This window comes from Vanessa atalanta, chromosome 3 (assembly GCF_905147765.1).
Source record: "Vanessa atalanta chromosome 3, ilVanAtal1.2, whole genome shotgun sequence".
NCBI lineage: Eukaryota > Metazoa > Arthropoda > Insecta > Lepidoptera > Nymphalidae > Vanessa > Vanessa atalanta.
Genome location: NC_061873.1, coordinates 8,031,032 through 8,049,743, shown reverse-complemented (window position 1 = coordinate 8,049,743; position 18,712 = coordinate 8,031,032). Strand labels below are relative to the sequence as shown.

Below are 18,712 nucleotides of genomic sequence, written 5' to 3'. Positions count from 1 at the left end.
TAGTAGAATTGATTACAAAACATCTAGGTACAGGTAATAAGTATAATCACGATATCAGTGAAAATCCAGTGGCAGCATGAGGAAACATCGAGATAATCTTGTTTTAAAAAATAATATTTAAGCTTCCCTCTTTAAAGTAACATATTCAAAATCTCTGACTTATTTTAATTAATTTTAAATATATATTAACAGAGTAGTACGTAGTAAACAAAACTATTTTTTGATGTAATAAAATGTAAAAAAATACATCTTAGACATTTTTTAATTAACAAGGAAAATTCAAACACTACGGCTTGTGGACATTTCTGTCATTGCTAATGATACTATTAGTCAACTCCGAAGGCCAATAGACTGCCAGTAGCCTGGCTGGATGTTGCTTCATAGTATTAAAAACACATTTATTCAAATGATAATAACATAGAAATAGAGAGGTAAAAAAAAATCTAGAATTTTTCTGATAAACTTTATTATAGTTTTTTATAATCATTGCAATACTAAAAAGCATAACTCCTTCATTTGCATTAAATTGTTCTGTGCAAGATCAATATCGTTAATTCATTTCATATCTTATCCTATGACTAGATAGTCTACAAGTATGTAAATCTTCCTAATTGAATCACTGAACGGCATAGACGGTAATCCAGCAATTTTGTATAAGAATACTATAATATGTATTTATATTTATAATACTCAATCATACATCTACACTATAATTACAACGGAAACTTATCCTAATGCTTAATAACAAAAAAATGATCAATACTGCGAAAAAGATAAAAAAAAAATCTGGTAAATTTAATTACAAAACAGTATTAAAGTGTATTTTATGAGGCTTTATGTATTCGTATAAATATACTTTGTAACAAATTTATATTTAATAACTGTTAACGGAACTTGGATATCTATCATAAACTTATGACATGCTTTCGCACTTCCATATTAATCAACTCGAACACGCAATACAACGAGCTAAAATGAGTTATGTATCTAATGATACATATATGATGAAGGGATATATATGATTATATATAAAGTAAAATTTGGAAAGCTTCACTGTTTAATCGATCGACCTCGATCGGCTTCGATCATGTATCGTACGACAGCATTGTCGAGGCAAATCTATTTATATACGATAAAATACGTATCAAACGAGTGTGACCAGCAACAAAAAAATAAAATTGATATGATTTAATGTGAAGGCCCGACCGAAACCGACCAGTCAGTTGTGGATCCGAACTTCGAACAGTTTTAAACCACAGTATCCCTTAACCTGTCTTTACTGTTCTTTTACTAAAGCTATACTTTTACAATATGTATATAAAAATAAACGAGAACGAATACAGGGAATTAACATATATGATATTAAACACATATTGACATTGTTTTAATGTAATAATATTCGTTTTAAAATTACAATTACACATACTTCCAGACACCTCACGCAGAGGCAAATATACAGCTCACCTGCTGTTACTAAATTAGGTGATCAATAAAACGTGCAACAGGAGCCAGAGAGTGTCAATGCTTGTTAAAAACATACTTGCTTAAATATATCATGTCCTTATTAATTAAAAACTATATGCAAATGTCATGTGGTAAGCGCTCTACGAAGAATACAAATGTTTTTAAGGTTGCTTAATGTTATTTGGTAACGATATTCGCAAATTTGTTCGCTCGTCTGAACTGATAGTTCTTGAGAGTAAGGTGGATGATGTCCGACCTGATGAAGTCGCGTTGTTCCGCGCATCCGGCTTCTCCATCCCTGTGTATTAGTACAAGTTAATTATGTTATATGTTTACATAGTCCAGTCATATATATACATTTAAAAATACAGTTAAACCAAAAGTCTGTTTTTTGTTTTTGGTCCTCATGCAATATGCTATTTATTCCGACATAATGACTGAACTAATATAATATTAAATATTACATATCCATGCACATTAATCACTACGAATTAAATGCGTAGGTGTGAAGTATCAGTAAGGGCGCGAATATCAGTAAATTGTAATCGTAGTCGCGGTTATTGTAATATGATTGCAAAGCCAGATAAATCAAAGTATGATTAACGCATTACTTTCGTGATAGCGTTACAAATATAGTTATCATGTTCAGTGTTTAGCAAGTTTTTTTTACCAACAATGAGATCGCCCACATTAAGAACTTAATTTTTTATGTTGTTAAATTATTAGATGAATACGAAACGAAAACTAAAATAACTAAAAAAATATTACGCATACATTGCTTTTAGCACATATTATTAGCTATTAATAACGAAAAATAACAACAGCGATTAATATTAATATATACTTGTGTCAATCGGAGCCCGGGAATAACCAGGAACTGTAAAAAATATATCCTTAATAAACAATCTATATACTTAAAATATAATATAGATGTAACATAAGAGTCTTCCAATTCTAAGCCCAAGTCAAAATATATGTAAAAATTTAAAACTAAATAAATTTCAAATTCTTAACAACATTCTGCGATACTAAATACGTGTAAGAATCCCCATTAATCATAATGATGAATTATTCATACATTGTTGCTGTACGTTAGAGCTATGCAAAGACTTTAATTTATCACCTCTACAAATAAACCCTACTTTAGTAATGAAGACATTAGACAAAAAAAAAACAAAGACAATAACAGACATTGATCGTTATTTATGACCATTGTCTTTGTTTCATGTAATCCACATTACAATCCAATACTATATTATAATAATTGAATATTCACAAGAATAATACTCACCCAGTCGTTTTCTTATAAGATAATATAGCTTCGGCTTCACTATGAGAATAAGGAATATAAAAACGCCTTGTAACTCATTGAAGAGATCCACGATATTCCAAAGCCATTGTGGCTCGGTGACTAGAGTGGAGAGGAGCTCCGACACCCAGCCAGCTCCCATTACCACCCATAATTTTCCAGTAAGTATATATCTATAAAAAAAAAATCATGTAAATAAAAAATAAAGTCGAATTACAGCATGTAAACGTGTCGGTACTGGACTCCTCCCCTTTGAGTAAAACCTTTGGAGCTAATGAAACCCCGTTGCTGCTGTTGGTATTGCTGCTGCATGTGGCAGAATTTCATTGAAATTAGACCCTTGCGGGTTTCCTCACGATGATTTTCATTTTTATAATAGTATCACATATTTTATTATTGTCACTATATTCTCACACAATTTACAATTTATTTAGGTAAGTACCACCCACTCATCAGATATTCTGCCGCTAAGCAGTAATACTTGGCATTGTTGTATTCCGGTTTGAAGAGTGAGTAAGCCAGTGTAACTACAAGCACAAGAGACATAACATCTTAGTTCCCAAGGTTGGTGGCGCATTGGCGAAGTAAGGGATGGTTAATATTTCTAACAGCGGCAATGACTATGGGCGGTAGTGACCACTTCACATCAGATGGCCTATGGGCCGGTCCGCCTATCGGTATATAAAAAACACACACACACACACACACATTACATAAAAAAAACACACACACAAAATCAATCAATAACATATAAGTAGACATTATACTTAGGTAATTGAAGCAAAGGCAATTCTTTTCATTTTGTACTATATTTTATACTCTATTTGGTGTACTAGAGTTTGTTGATATATAGAACATGACTACCTGACTACCTGCGCCACATGACTCGCCTACGCTCATATTATTGTCCTCATTAACACCCTAATTTATATATGGGTGTAAACAGCGAGGCTACGTCTACATCCAATTTCATTGTGAGCGGCTAAGTGGTTTATGAGTCGGTCCATCAGTCATAATGAGGTAAGAAATAGAGTCCTATATACTAGTATAGATTTAATAATTAACACACTTTCAAATCAGGTAAAATATTTGTTGTTCGTTAAGGAAACTTATACATTAGCCTGCAAATTTCCCACTACTGGGCTAAGGCCGCCACTCCCTTTGAGGAGAAGGTTTGGAGCATATTCCACCACGCTGCTCCAATGCGGGTTGGTGGATAAACATGTGGCAGAATTTCGTTGAAATTAGAAACATATAAGTTTTCCTTCAACACCGAGCACAAGATGAATTATAAACACAAAATAAACATATGAAAAATCAGTGGTGCTTGCCTGGGCTTAAACCCGCATTCATAAGTTAAAATGCACGCGTTCTAACCACTGGGTAGTCTCGGCTAGGAAATTTAAGAAGTATTGTTTTTGTGTATTTTTTAAAGGTCTTTCCAATAGTTTAAGCATTCATTTAATAGCAACGTCACATCTGCGACGGCTAAATCAATTTAACGAGCAAAGAGACCATTAATAATGATCGAGACGGTTAAATTGTTTTAGTGCCAATTTTGTCTTGTTGCGTCTTTATAGTTGTATATGAATTATTTATGTTAGAATATAAAATTAACTTGAATTATACATGATGGGAATTTCTAATGTTAAATCTTCTCTTAGTTTGTTATCAATATAGATACTGCGTTCACCTAATATCAGAAATAATAGCCTTAAATCTATGACTGATAAAAATAAGATAAAACATTAATATTTCGTATATTAACGAAAATGTATATATTATAAACAGATATACATATCTCTAAAGGAGATAGTCTATGCGTACGGTATGTACATTCTACGTATGCGTGATCATTGCGTGATAAATAATTAATTAAACTTACGAGTACATGACTTATAAACCTCGATTTAAAAATATGCTATCCTTCTGGTTTTCGAAAGGATAGTTCAAATTTGAATTTAAAAAGTACAGAATGAATAGCTATTTTAATAAGTACAATTTCATACGGATAACTCTTACGATCTAATGTGTTTAAGCTTATTTTCTATTTAAAATATATATAATAAACATACTTGGCTCTGTCAATTCTAAATCTTCTCTTTGCACGGTCACCCACAGAACCAGCTTGGAGACGATGGACTTCAGATTTCACTTGGGCGCAGTGTCGTGCCGTAAGGAGCCACAATACGAAATTAGTACACGTCACCAAGCCCATAGGTACAACGAAAAATATATAATGCGGCCAGTCGGACTGCGTATTTTGAACTAGAAACGAAGAAAATAAATAAGTTACGAATTTACATATTGTAAAATAAAAGTAACAGTCAATCATGTAAATCCCAATGCTGGGTCAGGGCCTCCTTTCCATTTTGAGGAAAAGGTGCATGTTGGTGGCATAATCTCCTATTATGCCACCAACATGCTTCAATTCACTTTTGACAAATTATCATCCAACACGTGCAGGTTTCCTTACGATGTTTTCTTCGCCGCCGGGCACGAGACTGATTATAAAAACAAATTAAACATTTACATACTGGATTCTTGATAAAATTGATATGTTAATTTTACAATTGCATATTTTAATATTTTCTTTATTGATTATGTATGATATTTTATTTTATCAAAACTGTAACGTGTCTATTGGTCTGAATTTTTAGCGAAACATCTAACAATCATCTGGATAATCCAATATGTTATCGTACAAAATTGTATCGATAAAAAAAAAATATATATTTTCAAACGAAGACAGATAAAATTTATATTATCGTACATAAAATTCTGGTACTACTGGTATTGTTCGAATAAACTTACATTCATAACGCTAACATCTAAGGTTTGGTAAGTAAATATTTGGTTTTTATTATATTATTTAACTACTAACATACGCATAATATAAACTTACTTGCTCCGAACCAGCAGGCCCCGGTGCCAATATTAGCGTCCAAAACAGGAGAGATGGGGTATCGATCCAAGAGGAACATCGTCAACGTAAGCAGAATCGTGATGCTCCACGCGTACATAGAATACCAGATGAATCTGCGTCGATCTGAGCCGGATTTTCGCAAAGGTTTTACCGTACGGACACTCCTAAGATATAAATTCATAGTTTAAATTATAATAATTCAATATAATTTTATTATAGTTATTTACAATTTCTACGATTTAACATTGCTAACGTATGACGCATACTCTGTTTACACGATGTAGTAACGGGAAAAGATATAGATTTTTTTCTGAATTTAATTCGCCCAAAGCGGTCAATCTCAATATCTGATCAGCATAGATTAGCTTTAGGCGTTATAAGTTAAAAATAATATTCTTTTAAAAACCGTTTATTCGGACATTCGTTAGTAATTAGAAAATTCAACCATACCCATAATAAACATAACCATATTTAAGTAGATATCTGGCAAATCAATTTCAGTTTGTAACTACATATTTATAATTTTTATAAAAAAATATTCTTATTTTAAAAAATATTCTTATTCCTTGTTATAAAATGTCTGAAAAGTATAAACAATGTATTCATATAAAATACGCAGAAACACACAAGCAGAAGAAACCATCAGTTTGCGTAAGCGTAAGATGGATATTCTTTTCGTAATTTATGGACTAGCAACGTGTGTGACGTAACCTCGGGATCGCAGGCGCAAAGCTTAATATAACTTTTTTAGATTTTGCCAAACTCTTATAATTGATAAATATGATATTGATAAGTATTTAAATTGTTCTTTGAAATATTAAAAAAATGTTAAATGAATGTCAAAGTACTAACAAATTGAATACACGAACTTCATCTAAAAAGTCTAAAAACCTATAACATCCTTGTAATTAATTTGGCAAATGGCAGTATGCGGTTAACATTTAACTAAAAAAATATTGATTGAAGCACCAGGCCATCAAATAACAAACATTATATATACAGTAATAATATTTATATTGAACTCGAAAACATTTTTTTTGTTAAAATAAAAATACTGTTTAACAGGATCTCGTTTTTTTTTTTTAATATAACTATTAATAATTTTTAAATTGTAACGATTGAACTGATTTCGATAATTTTGAGGAAAAACATTAAAGGCGTTATAATCATAGCTAATGGGTACGTTTTGTATTACATCAATATAATTTTACTACCCTCCCACTCTCTCCCCTCTTCATGAGTCACGGATATTAACCGCTCAACGATACGAAAAGCTTTGCGATAATTATCTGATAGTGGGCAAATAAGTGATAACGAAAAAGTGGCGATAAGTTAACGTTGTTATTGGATAATTATTACCCTCGATCAGTAAGCACAAACCTATAAAACCGTAAATCAATACTACTCATAATATATACTCATAAAATTAACGCCTTACCGTTCTCATACTATTAAGCGCTTTTAAGTAATATCATAAGGTGACTGTTATACGATTTACGAGCTCTTAGCCAGTAATATATCTATTTATAAATGAGACGCGTTTTTTTATGCCCAACTGAAAAAATATATATATAATGCTTATGCGAGAATATTTCGCGTATGTTGGAGGTGATAAGTATATATAATACAATTTGTACAACTAGCTGGTTGTTCGCAGATTCATTATTTTGCACTTTTCACGTGATAATTTCATGTTCTTATATGAGACCGGCAAGACCATATAGTGTCAGATTTAAAAGAGTCGGTCAATGTTGCAAATCAAATGTGTAAGAAAAATGTTTTCACCATCGTCTAATCAAATGTGTTTTCGCGGAAATTCGAATTATCAAATCATCCTACGACATATTAAATAAGTCGATTACAATTAAAATATTACATATAATTAGTCGAGTGTACATTGTAAATATTTCACTGTATCTTTCGACATGCGGTATTTTTGTTTTGGTTATGAACGAATACCCTACAATAGTACACGCAAGATTCTTCACCTGAATATTCACGCTGATAGGTATCGGTACTGTAAACAATTGTGCTCGCACGTTAACATATACCAAATGTTTTAGCATTTATTAATTTTATGATACGTACTTCCTCACGTCACACATGATTTAATTTTAGCTCAGTGTTTTTATTTGACCTATACAAATTGATGTGTAATACCCGAAAATTCCCAACTGACAGTGATGTTTGTTAATTAGAGCCGTACCTATTTTATGGCTAATAAGTAAAGAGAATGTCGGTTTTCATTAACTTAAACTGAGATATTTCGTTTTTTTTTTGTTTAATTGAAATATGACGTTGACTGACATTAACAACACACACAAACAGATTCATTATTTATATACGTGACAAAATGAGTCACGTTTTTACATTCGTACCATAGAACATAATATGGAAATTCATAAAACTCTTAAATGTAACTTTAATAGTTAATTAATGTCTGTATAATTCATTGTATTGTAATTCAACTATATACAGTGATATAATAATAGATTTATTGCATATTAAAAGAGGATGCACAAAATATGCGATAAAAAAATGTATTGTACTAGCCTTATTACTAACTCGGGATCGGATGTATCATCGGAAACATTAGGCTGAATCCCATTGAATTTTGTGAGAAATTAATTTAACGATTACGTTTTGAGCACCTGCGTCGCCTATAGAAATACAAATATGATAATTTTCTAATGGCTGTACATATAACAATGTGACTTTTTTCTAAAAAAAAGAAAAAAAAATCTTTAACATGTATATTTAACTCATATGAGTTTGAATTTTATAACAACAGAATTTTATTAAAGATCGCTGGAATTATTAATGTTATTATCAAAGACAATGAGATTTAGACATAGACAAATATAATACTTTTATCATTACTTTTTTAAGATTCTCCCTATGGAGTACATATTCCTAACATAATGATGCATAGGTGAACTGCGCTGGCCAATTTTTTAGCATATGAATTGATTTTTGGACGAAAACATCATCCACATCCAAAAACAGCAACAAACAGGCTTCGAAGGAAATTGTGACATGATCTGGATTTACATAATCCAGGTCATGACTAGCAGTAACAGAGAGTTAAAAATCTTTTATCCCACTGAAAAACAACAGGGTAAAATAACTATTATGTGTTATAGTTATTGCCAGATTACGTTAAATATTGTAACGCTTTCTAACGCTACCCAACAAAAATAAAAATACTATTGTCGTTGACCCCGTTAGATGAAACAATATTATAAAATCCTGATAGAAATTATTGTTAAAGTGGAATTTAAAGCACTTGATTAATTTCATACATTATATCTACGCTTTAGGTAATAACAAAGATTAAATATATTCATAAAAATATTATCATTGTGAAAACAGCACTATTAAAATAATAGTAACTTACTCAGTGACACTATTATAATTTCTTATCATAAATAAATCAATTTAAAGATTAAATATTTTATAATTAAATTAAATGAGAAATTAATTGTATTTATATATAAAAGCTTTACTCAGTAACAACATAAATAGCTTAAAGATATTAGGTACTTCAGTATCTAATTTTCTCTGCAAATAGTGAGACGTTGTAAAATGATTCATTCACTAACAGTTAAACAATTCTAAAAACACTTACAAATAATGATACACGTTTATTTTTAAATTATTCGCTGCAGTTAATAAAATTAAATTACGAAAATATAAATCCTCAATAAAAATTAAGATCAATAGATTAATTAAACTATAAGGATACCTGATTGGGTGAAGGCCCAAATACGCAAAATGTCTTATGGCGGTTGGAACACAAGAGCCGAACGTGCTTTTGGAGATGACTATGTCCATTGTCCAGCAGGAGACATTCATAGACAGATAATCAAACATACCTTGATAGTGTATGTACGATTATTATTAATCGATATTTTCAATATAAATATAGTCATTCATTCTTCATTCTCGAGAAGTACTTTTCATTTCATCAAACATAATACAAACAAAAAAATTATTGACATCATTTCATTTGATTAATTTTCCAAGTAATATTTGTAACATAGATTATGTTTATCAATAACATTGTTTACAAGAAATATATATCACAATGTAGACCATGGTCAAACAAACTTATTAATTTGTAGAGAACACTCACTTGTCTAGTTTAGAATTAGGCGTTGGTCTAACATTGAGGCACAAGGGTGTAAAAAGATAAAACAGATTATCGTGAACCTCCCACTCCCTGCCAAGAATTTACGACACAATTACTTAAGTAATCTTGTTATAGTTGATTTAACATCGCTTTTGCTATTAATTCGGATGGCATTTGGTTTTTAATAATAATGATAAACAACCGCTATTTTCTATAGTATCCTATTTTTCAAATTACTATAATTGATGTAAAATTTTTTTTTTCCAAATTTTTATATCAAACATTGACACAATTGAATGATGATTTCATCATCTCATAATTCTATAATTACATCGTATACATTAAGCGCAATCGTTTGAAGAAGTTCTGTAGATTTACTAAGAAACTCTACGGACAAATGTAAACACATAACTAACGATATTGCCAACAATTTCTTAAAAGTCTCGATGAAACAAGCGCCATTGATTTCTACAAGCTACGATGCAATACATGTAAATATTCAATGAAAGCCACAAAACATTACTAGCGAGCTAGTTTACTATCTTTTTATTTATTTATTAACGCGAAAGCATTTAATTTTGTTTAAACTATACAAATATTTTATACCGTAAAACTTCATTAAAACTTTCAAAATTTAAACTTTGTATGTATTAATTACACAGTACTTTGAAGATTTTTTTTTTATTGTTATTTTGAATCTACAAAATATGCAAATAAACTATTGTTTACAAATGTTTATTATTTATACCGATTATATTAAGCGGTATTAGTTAGGTTAATTCCTTTAAAAATATTACTTCAATAAATATTATTCAGATATTTACATTATAATTTTAACACACACAGTAATCTTACCCAAATGTCCACCAGATGTCGAAGCACATGACGTTGAGCCAAGCAAACGCCGCCACAAAACCGAAGTATATGCCGTACCCTGTACAAACAATGAACAAATCATCGGCAAACGGTAAAATAACATACATTTGGTCTCAAACACTTCATCCTATGGATTATTTTCATTTTAAGTGTTTATAACATGTTTACAATGTGTAGAAAATGTTGTCTGTATAAGAAAAGTCTGTTACGTATCAATCTCTTAAAACTTACAACTATAATTGAATTTTATAAAATATTTATCAAAATTGTAAAAACCTTTTATATCTCATAATTTTTTTTATCAAAATAAAGAAATGACTTAATTATTCATACCGATTTGAATTAAATTGATAACTCAAATAATACTCAAATTTGATTTTCATTTTATTTATGCAATTTTATTACAAAGAAAAACACTCTTCTATCAAAGTAGTAGTCATTAATAATTATAATTAATCACCTCTATCAGTAACTCGAACTGTTCTGTTATCAGAACAATTCGAGTTACTTTACGTTACGTTACTAAAGATAATGTTTTAATAACAATGAATTATTAGAGTATTGACGACTTTTTATCTTTTGAAAATATTTTACAGTCATAAAACCCTTTGTACATGTATTAATAGGAAAGTTTAACATTAAATGCCATCTCAAAAACAACACAAGATATAAAAAAATATCGATGGCATTGATAATTTGCTCTAAACGTTCTTTAATTTGATATAATTTTGTTTCATCAATTGAAAATGATGATCATTGTGCGCCACTTCTAATTTCATAACGTGTAATTATTTTTGTTTCTTATAAAATCAGACCTCCTGAAGCTAAGCCACTTCAGCAACGCAAACTTGTATTCTTTAAATCCTCTTATATATTATTGTTATTTCTAACACACCTGTACTATTAAAACGAACGGTTGAATTGCTCAGATTACTCTTTAGTAAAATTAAATCTTAGTCCTTCTAATCACACAAATTTTCATCTCGATTTCTTGTAGTTTTTTGGCCGTGCAGTACTATTGTGGATCTTTTCACCAATAAACATAACACTTTCACATCATAGTTTTTTTGTAATACCGTCTATTTATTTGCGCACTCTGTATATTAATTGTAACTAATTTGTTAAGTTTATTTATTTCTCCTCGAAGTGATTGTAATCTTGAGAAATAAAGTGATTTTAAACCGTATATTTTCCTCTCAAAAATATACCTTTCAAAAATAAATTAAAATCTGAAAATTTATCTTTATAATGCCATTGCTTAATTGATTTATTGGTTATTTATTATTATTATTAATTATTATACATTTATTTTTATTTCTTTATACTTTTATTTTGCCACATTTAGTTTACCTTATAAAAATGATCATTAACTTTATTATCTCAACGCTACGAAAAAGATTAGCATTTTATACATACTTTTGTAACAATTATTTTATCCCTATAAGTTATTTTATTTACTATCATTGTTTACATGCAGCTTTAATCACACACCTTTTTGAACGACTTAAATATATAGTAATCGGGCTTTACTTTCAACGAATTTAAATAATAATAACTTAAGCGTTGTCTACAAATATTTAAAATATTTTCGAGTATATAACCCCCAAAAGGTTCCTTTGCGAAGTTGAGGTGGTCTAGCGAGTATACTCTAAAACAAGGTAGGTGCTATTGAAAATTGCGTCATAGTAAATATGACACAACCATTAAAAGTTCAATATTTAAACTATGTTGTATATTAATATAACTTTGTATGTTAAATATTAATACAAATAGTATTTACATTTTTAATTGTTATTTAAATTTGAGAATATACGTATGTCTATATATAGATTACTTCAAATGTATCTGTACTGTTCCAAAACATTTTTACGATATAATAGTAGTGTCAGTAGATTTTTTTATATGTCAAACAAGCTAAGTAACTTACTTGAATATAAAGTATTCATTATCCTTCCCTGTAATACGAGCTATGCTAATTTTATGAAGATTGTTTGAATAAATAAAACGTGAAAGCAAACCAATGACATTAAATTAAGAAACGTATCAAACCAAAATACTTCTTGTAGAGTTCCATTAGTAAAATTTGTATTTGACTTTGATTTTGTTATGTCGTTATTCTTTGTCAAATCAGAACTAACATTAAAATAAATCTTACGTACTAGTCTGTACAGTGTAAGTAAATGTAAGACGCCTGGGCAAATGCCCCTTTGTTATGGAAAGAGTTAAGAGCGTACATAATAACGCACTACACTGTAGGTTGGTGGTTATACCTGTACGTGGTCAAATCTGATCCGAAGCAGTTAGTTGAAGGAACCACTTCGTTTTCGTCCGCAGTCATAAATAAAGTGAATTAAGAGCACAAAATGTAATAATTAATACAAACATTAATCTGCTAGTTTTAGCGATCCGTGTGTTATGGCTACTGGCTCACTACACTTAAGAGATAGAAACTATCTTTCTAGAATAGATTACATCAATTCACTGTTCCTATTGTAATAAAAAAATGTAATCTCACATGAGTATTACTTATTCAAATAGGCTCAAAAGGTTTTAAGTCGCAGTTACAGTATTAAAATAATTATAAAACTACTGATAGCTGTCATATCATAGGCATGTCAGTCATAATCAGTACTAATACATATGTTAATTGCCAATAAATTAAGTAATACTTAACCTGCAGGCTGAAAATTAAATTTTTTACTGTCTAAATAGTTTTTTATCAAGTATTCTTCCTAATTTATCAAAATTTGTTTTCAATAAATGTTCGTACCATTGTTCTTACAGTAACTAGATGAACCCGGGACTCACAAAATAAATATTTATATAAATAATGAATAGTTGTATGGTATACGAATATTATCCCCTCGATGGGCAAATAATAAAAATCGCCTTAGATATCCTTTATCGAGGCTGAAGCGAGAGCTTAGACTGAGTACGAAATATTATAATTATAGTAATGTTGTCTCGAAAATTTGTCATTTCAAAGAGAAAAAATCTTTATATACACATAACTGTATTTTTTACATTCAGTTAAAGGTTCTTATAAAAAAGACCACGTCCATTATTCCGCGGCGAATACGATTTTGGGTTCCTAGACGTCGCCCGACGCTCGTGCGATCCGGTTCGTACATTTCCATACATTTGTTTCAGACGCAAGATGCGACGCCGTTCGCATTGCGCGAATATTCGCTGCAGCGAATATCTCGTGTATGTTAGTTCGTACCATTTGGTATTTAGTAAACAAAATGTGGTTATTAAATAAAATTACAAATATAAATAAAGGTCAATTAAAAAATAGTACGGTACTCTACTTAACATAGACATTACCATAATTATTATACATATATAAAACTGAGCTTACCAAGCGTTGTGCAGAGTCTGTAGTCTGTAACGGTACTATGTTGCACCCTGGCGAGACACGAGCACGCTAGCAACATCATGCTCACGTGACAGATCAGGGTACGTCCATGTAAGTTCTTCAACTCCGGCAAAACACAGTACACGACCAAAGTCAGTGCAAGGCATATACTCGAAATTGTTATTATCTACAAAATAAAATAAGTATTAACATTTTTCGAGTTGCTGTACCCAGGATGGGCAATAAGGGATTATTTCGAAACTTGATTTATTATTTAGAACCGCTTTAATAACGGTCGAATGATAAGGCATATAATTCATTTGCCGTCATAGTTCTTTTATATCATAAACACAATAAGTAACTAAAAAAAACGTAATTTAACCGCTACAAAAGAGAGAGATTCATTAGAAGTCGAATGGATTTGTCTCAAAAACATTATAATTTGCAAACCGATATTTACATTTTCCTGAATATAATTTGAAAGAAATATAAGAAACTTCTTGTATTATCTTTTAACGTGTTTATATAAATGAAATATCCCAAATTATGCATAATATTATCATGCAAGCTTAGGATTAATATTATATTTTATCTATAAAATGTTTTTGATTAATTGTTACTATAAATACACAACCTTGATTATAAATAAAAGATTACTGAAACAAACATACTACATTGAATGTACCTAGTATATCTATGTCCGCTCGCAGCTGAAACTGATTCATTATTAAATAAGCAATATTATACACAACCCAATTCATCTTCAACCCATTGATCATCTACACATGAAAATTTAAATTTAATAGAATTATAATCTCAAAGCAATCTTTCATCATCTCATTATTGGAACAAGTTTAAGATATTAATTGTACTAATATAGTATTCTCTTCGGTTTTTGAATTTTTACCACATAGTCTCGTTTCAAAGAAAATTATAAAAAATCATATCGATAACATTTAATATACAAAAAATTTAAAATAAAGAAGATAAGATTCAGATAAGAACAATTAATTTAACTAAACAAAGATAAATGATTTTATTTATAATAATAACATAAGCGATGTCATTGCCGAATTAACATTATGATCTTATTATTCTTATTAAAATTAGATATTTTTCTTTTTATGTATGCATTTATTTTCTTTAAAATACAATATTCTGTTATTATGTCTACTTAGCTTTATTATTAAAGCAATTCAAATGACAATAGATTGAAGTAACTGCTTATTAACTTTAAGTGATGATAATAATTATAATGATTAAAGTTATAGCTCCGAGATTATCAGAAGTAAACTTACTGTGCAATTTTTTATTTAAATAACGATATCCAAGGAGTTTGTTCTTCTTGTTTACAAATGCAAAATGATAGATAGGTATTTAGAATTCCCCGTTTCATAGCATATTACTTACTATAAAAGTAACGCGAAAATCCTTGATTTGGGCAGCTGGTAAAAAACAAAGCACGCCGCTGACGATGACATCATTATTGCCAGGGCATTCCCGCCGATCAAACACCTCTAGACAATAGTTATCCGTAAGAATGGTGGGCGTCTCCAGGTAGGACTCTCGAGTCAGACGATGCTGATCTCCGGGAATTGATAAATTGAGTCCATATCGTCCAGAGGGACATTGCAACCCTATTCTCATTCCTACCACGTCTAAAACGAAATGATAGTAAATATTTAGTACAAAATAAATATATTTTATTTTATTACGAGCTTATATTGATTTTTTTAGTAAATCATATGTTAGTATAGATCTTGCAGCTGAATTTCAAAACAGTTATAGACAATTGGTAGATCTGTAACAGTTCATACATAATCTATTTACCTAGATTTATAATGTTATTAGTTTTTATTTCAAAAGTTAAATTTTTTGTAATATTTAATTAATATATACATAATTATAAAGTATATAGTTTTTAGTCAAAAAGCGCTTCTCCCTTTTTCGGTTTACTGAATAAAATATTTACTTTTATTATTTAATTAGTGAAGAAAACTTAGAAACATAAACTTATTAAAATTTTAATATTTACGCGACATACATATGTCGCAAAGACGAAGGAAAAACTATGATGATTTTCCTTCGTCATTATGTAATAATTTTTTTCTACCGCATATTATAACTTTGTTATAATTTTCCTTAAAAAATGCACTTTGTTATTTTTAAAATTTAATGGAAAATTTAAACAGGTAATACTCGTACTCGAACAAGTATGGCAATAGATATCACAACGAAAAATCAAATTATTTACCATTCAATATTGTAGTAGCGTAAAACGACAAAGCTCTTTCGGGCATTTCGCTTATTTTTAGTACCTATCTACACTTTTCTTGAGGATATTTACTTTTTAAATATATAACTACAGTTTTACTAGTGAGTAGTGACTATAATATTTAATTGTATAATATGGATATAAGATAAGGAGTTTGTAAAGTTATGCCATTCCCGACTGTAATATTTTGGGACGAAGCTTTTGTCATAATCGCGGGTATACGTACGACTCTATCACATATTTTATTTATTAGCGTTAATGTTTTGAAATATAAAATATTTGCTGACATTAAAACAGATCGTCAAAATTTATTACCTATAATATATGTACATATTATACTACCTATACCTATACCTTAAATCACATTTAAAGTTTAAGAGTTCAAGGAAATATTAGGCTATTTTTTTGTTTGATTAAAACGGTACTTATATGTTTACATTAATTTGTTGCATCGACACTTACCAAACAAATCTTCATAATCTTTTTGTAATGGTTCCGTGTATGTGGAAATATTAAACAATACTTCTTGATCTTCGTTAGGAACACAAGTACTAATATAACTACCACACCGGCGGAGTTTATAGTGTTGTCCTAGAGGACAACATTTTCGTATACAATAAGCACTGAAAGTATCACAATTTCGTGTACAGACTTGGGCTATTAAACTATCAGTCCCGTATTCTTGATCCATACACCATTCACCTGGCATGAATCTGCCATCTTTTTCTCCACTTCTACTTAAAGCAAATAAAGTACTTCCTTCGACTGATAATAAGTAAGCACTATCACGTAACTCCACAGCGTATTCGTCAAGTTTACAACGAAGGCCATTTTCTATTTCAAATATTTGACCGGAGCTTACATTGAGTTGTTGTACTAACCAATCTTTATCACTATTTGGAAAATTAGGTATATCTCGACATTCGTGGTAAACTGTATCAAAACGCTGTCCCCGAGGACAACATTTGCGAAATTCATATATTTTTAATTTTGTATCAGTTAAAATTTCTACCTCACTCCGATTACAAGTAACAGCTACTGTTTTAGGTACATTTTGTTTCAAAGTTCCATTAACGATTTCAGCTACGAGTCTGTCATAGCAATCATTTTCCCAGGGTAGAATTTCAGTTTCAGATATATTAATTTGTACCGCTTGCAATTCATCACAATCTACTGGAAGACCATTTTTGATAACGACTCGATTGCTAACATAAAGAGGTTCACTAAAAATGCCATAACTTTTCTTTAAGCTTTCACGATCAACACATTCATAGCGTTCACTTAATGTTTCATTAGCTTGAGACACTTTAATTAAGCTTTGGCTTCTAGGACAACACTTACGAAAAATTAGTTTCTCCTGATCATCACTTATTTTAAGTGCACCGATGGTGCCCGCCACTGCAAATACAATTATAGATACTAAAATCAAAGACCACATCGTTTAAGCGTAACTCAAGTCGGTGATTTTCACAAATAAATAAACTTTATAACAGGTGGAGAATGTCTGTCGTAACGGAATGCATTGTTTATTTGAAAGAAAAATATGAAACGTGCGATGTAGCTGAACGGCGGCGGGTGAATGAAGCCGGCTGCGAAGCTCCTATGATCACTACTATTCGCGGGAGGCTGCAGCGCCCTTGAAGCTGTTGACTCGACTTTCCGCTCCTCCCCCACTAAAGTCGTATCCGCAAGTTTCACACACACACATACACACATACGCACTATATACTGTGATAAATCTAGTTATAGCTTTAACATCCTCATATCTATTCTAATATTTGCTTTTTGTTAAACACAACGATATTCTCTGTAAGGTATACTATTGCTTAATGTGTACACCAAACAATACTACGGCTAAACGCTTGGATTCTTATATGATACGTGGAATCATAAGTATTGCGACAAAGATGACGATTCAATCGTTATCAAATACTGATAATCTTTAGCCGACCGATTGGCTTAGAAAATAAATATACTTACTTTTCAACAAAAACATAAATATATTTATATCATATAACTTACTTTGCATTGTAGATTGTTAAACAAAAATTTTGCTTAACTATTTCAATGTTTTCCATAAAAGAATTTGAGTCTCGTAACGATGATATTGAATATATTTAACTATTTATCATATCTTACGAGAAAAAATTACCAGATTGTAAATTGATAAGAAATGTTATCATTGAAAAATCATGACCATGTACCCATCCTACATATGATTTAAAAGTTTTAAAAAATTTGTTTCATCATTTCTCAATTCTTGATTTATAACGCCATACGATTATATTTCTAATAATCCAAAGGACCGACTGAGATTAGGTTACTGGAATTATCGATTTAAATAACTACTTTACCGTTACATCAAAAAATAT

General features: G+C 30.2%; 1 protein-coding gene across 2 annotated transcripts; it reads right to left on the bottom strand.

Moving 5' to 3' along the window:
* Nucleotides 1-488: 488 nt before the first annotated feature.
* On the bottom strand, nucleotides 489-18,170 carry LOC125076843 (probable G-protein coupled receptor Mth-like 3). 2 transcript variants are annotated; one of them, XM_047688557.1, is made up of 9 exons: nucleotides 16,803-18,170; nucleotides 15,476-15,723; nucleotides 14,069-14,252; nucleotides 10,687-10,765; nucleotides 5,679-5,863; nucleotides 4,849-5,041; nucleotides 2,756-2,946; nucleotides 2,309-2,341; nucleotides 489-1,762 (listed from the first exon to the last, which is right to left on the bottom strand). In XM_047688557.1, exons 1-9 carry the CDS (start codon nucleotides 17,776-17,778, stop codon nucleotides 1,626-1,628), a joined length of 2,226 nt encoding a protein of 741 aa, XP_047544513.1. In that variant the 5' UTR covers nucleotides 17,779-18,170; the 3' UTR covers nucleotides 489-1,625. The 2 variants fall into 2 exon arrangements, with proteins under 2 accessions (XP_047544513.1, XP_047544514.1); XM_047688558.1 differs by lacking the exon at nucleotides 2,309-2,341.
* Between the last annotated feature and the right edge of the window lie 542 nt (nucleotides 18,171-18,712).

Coding starts and splice junctions, on each gene's coding strand:
- LOC125076843 (XM_047688557.1), bottom strand. CDS start 17,778: ATGTGGTCTTTGATTTTAGTATCTATAATTGTATTTGCAGTGGCGGGC. Junction 10,766..14,068: donor CAGACTCTGCACAACGCTTG/GTAAGCTCAGTT, acceptor TTGTTTGTACAG/GGTACGGCATATACTTCGGT. Junction 5,042..5,678: donor GGCCTGCTGGTTCGGAGCAA/GTAAGTTTATAT, acceptor CTTCGTTTCTAG/TTCAAAATACGCAGTCCGAC.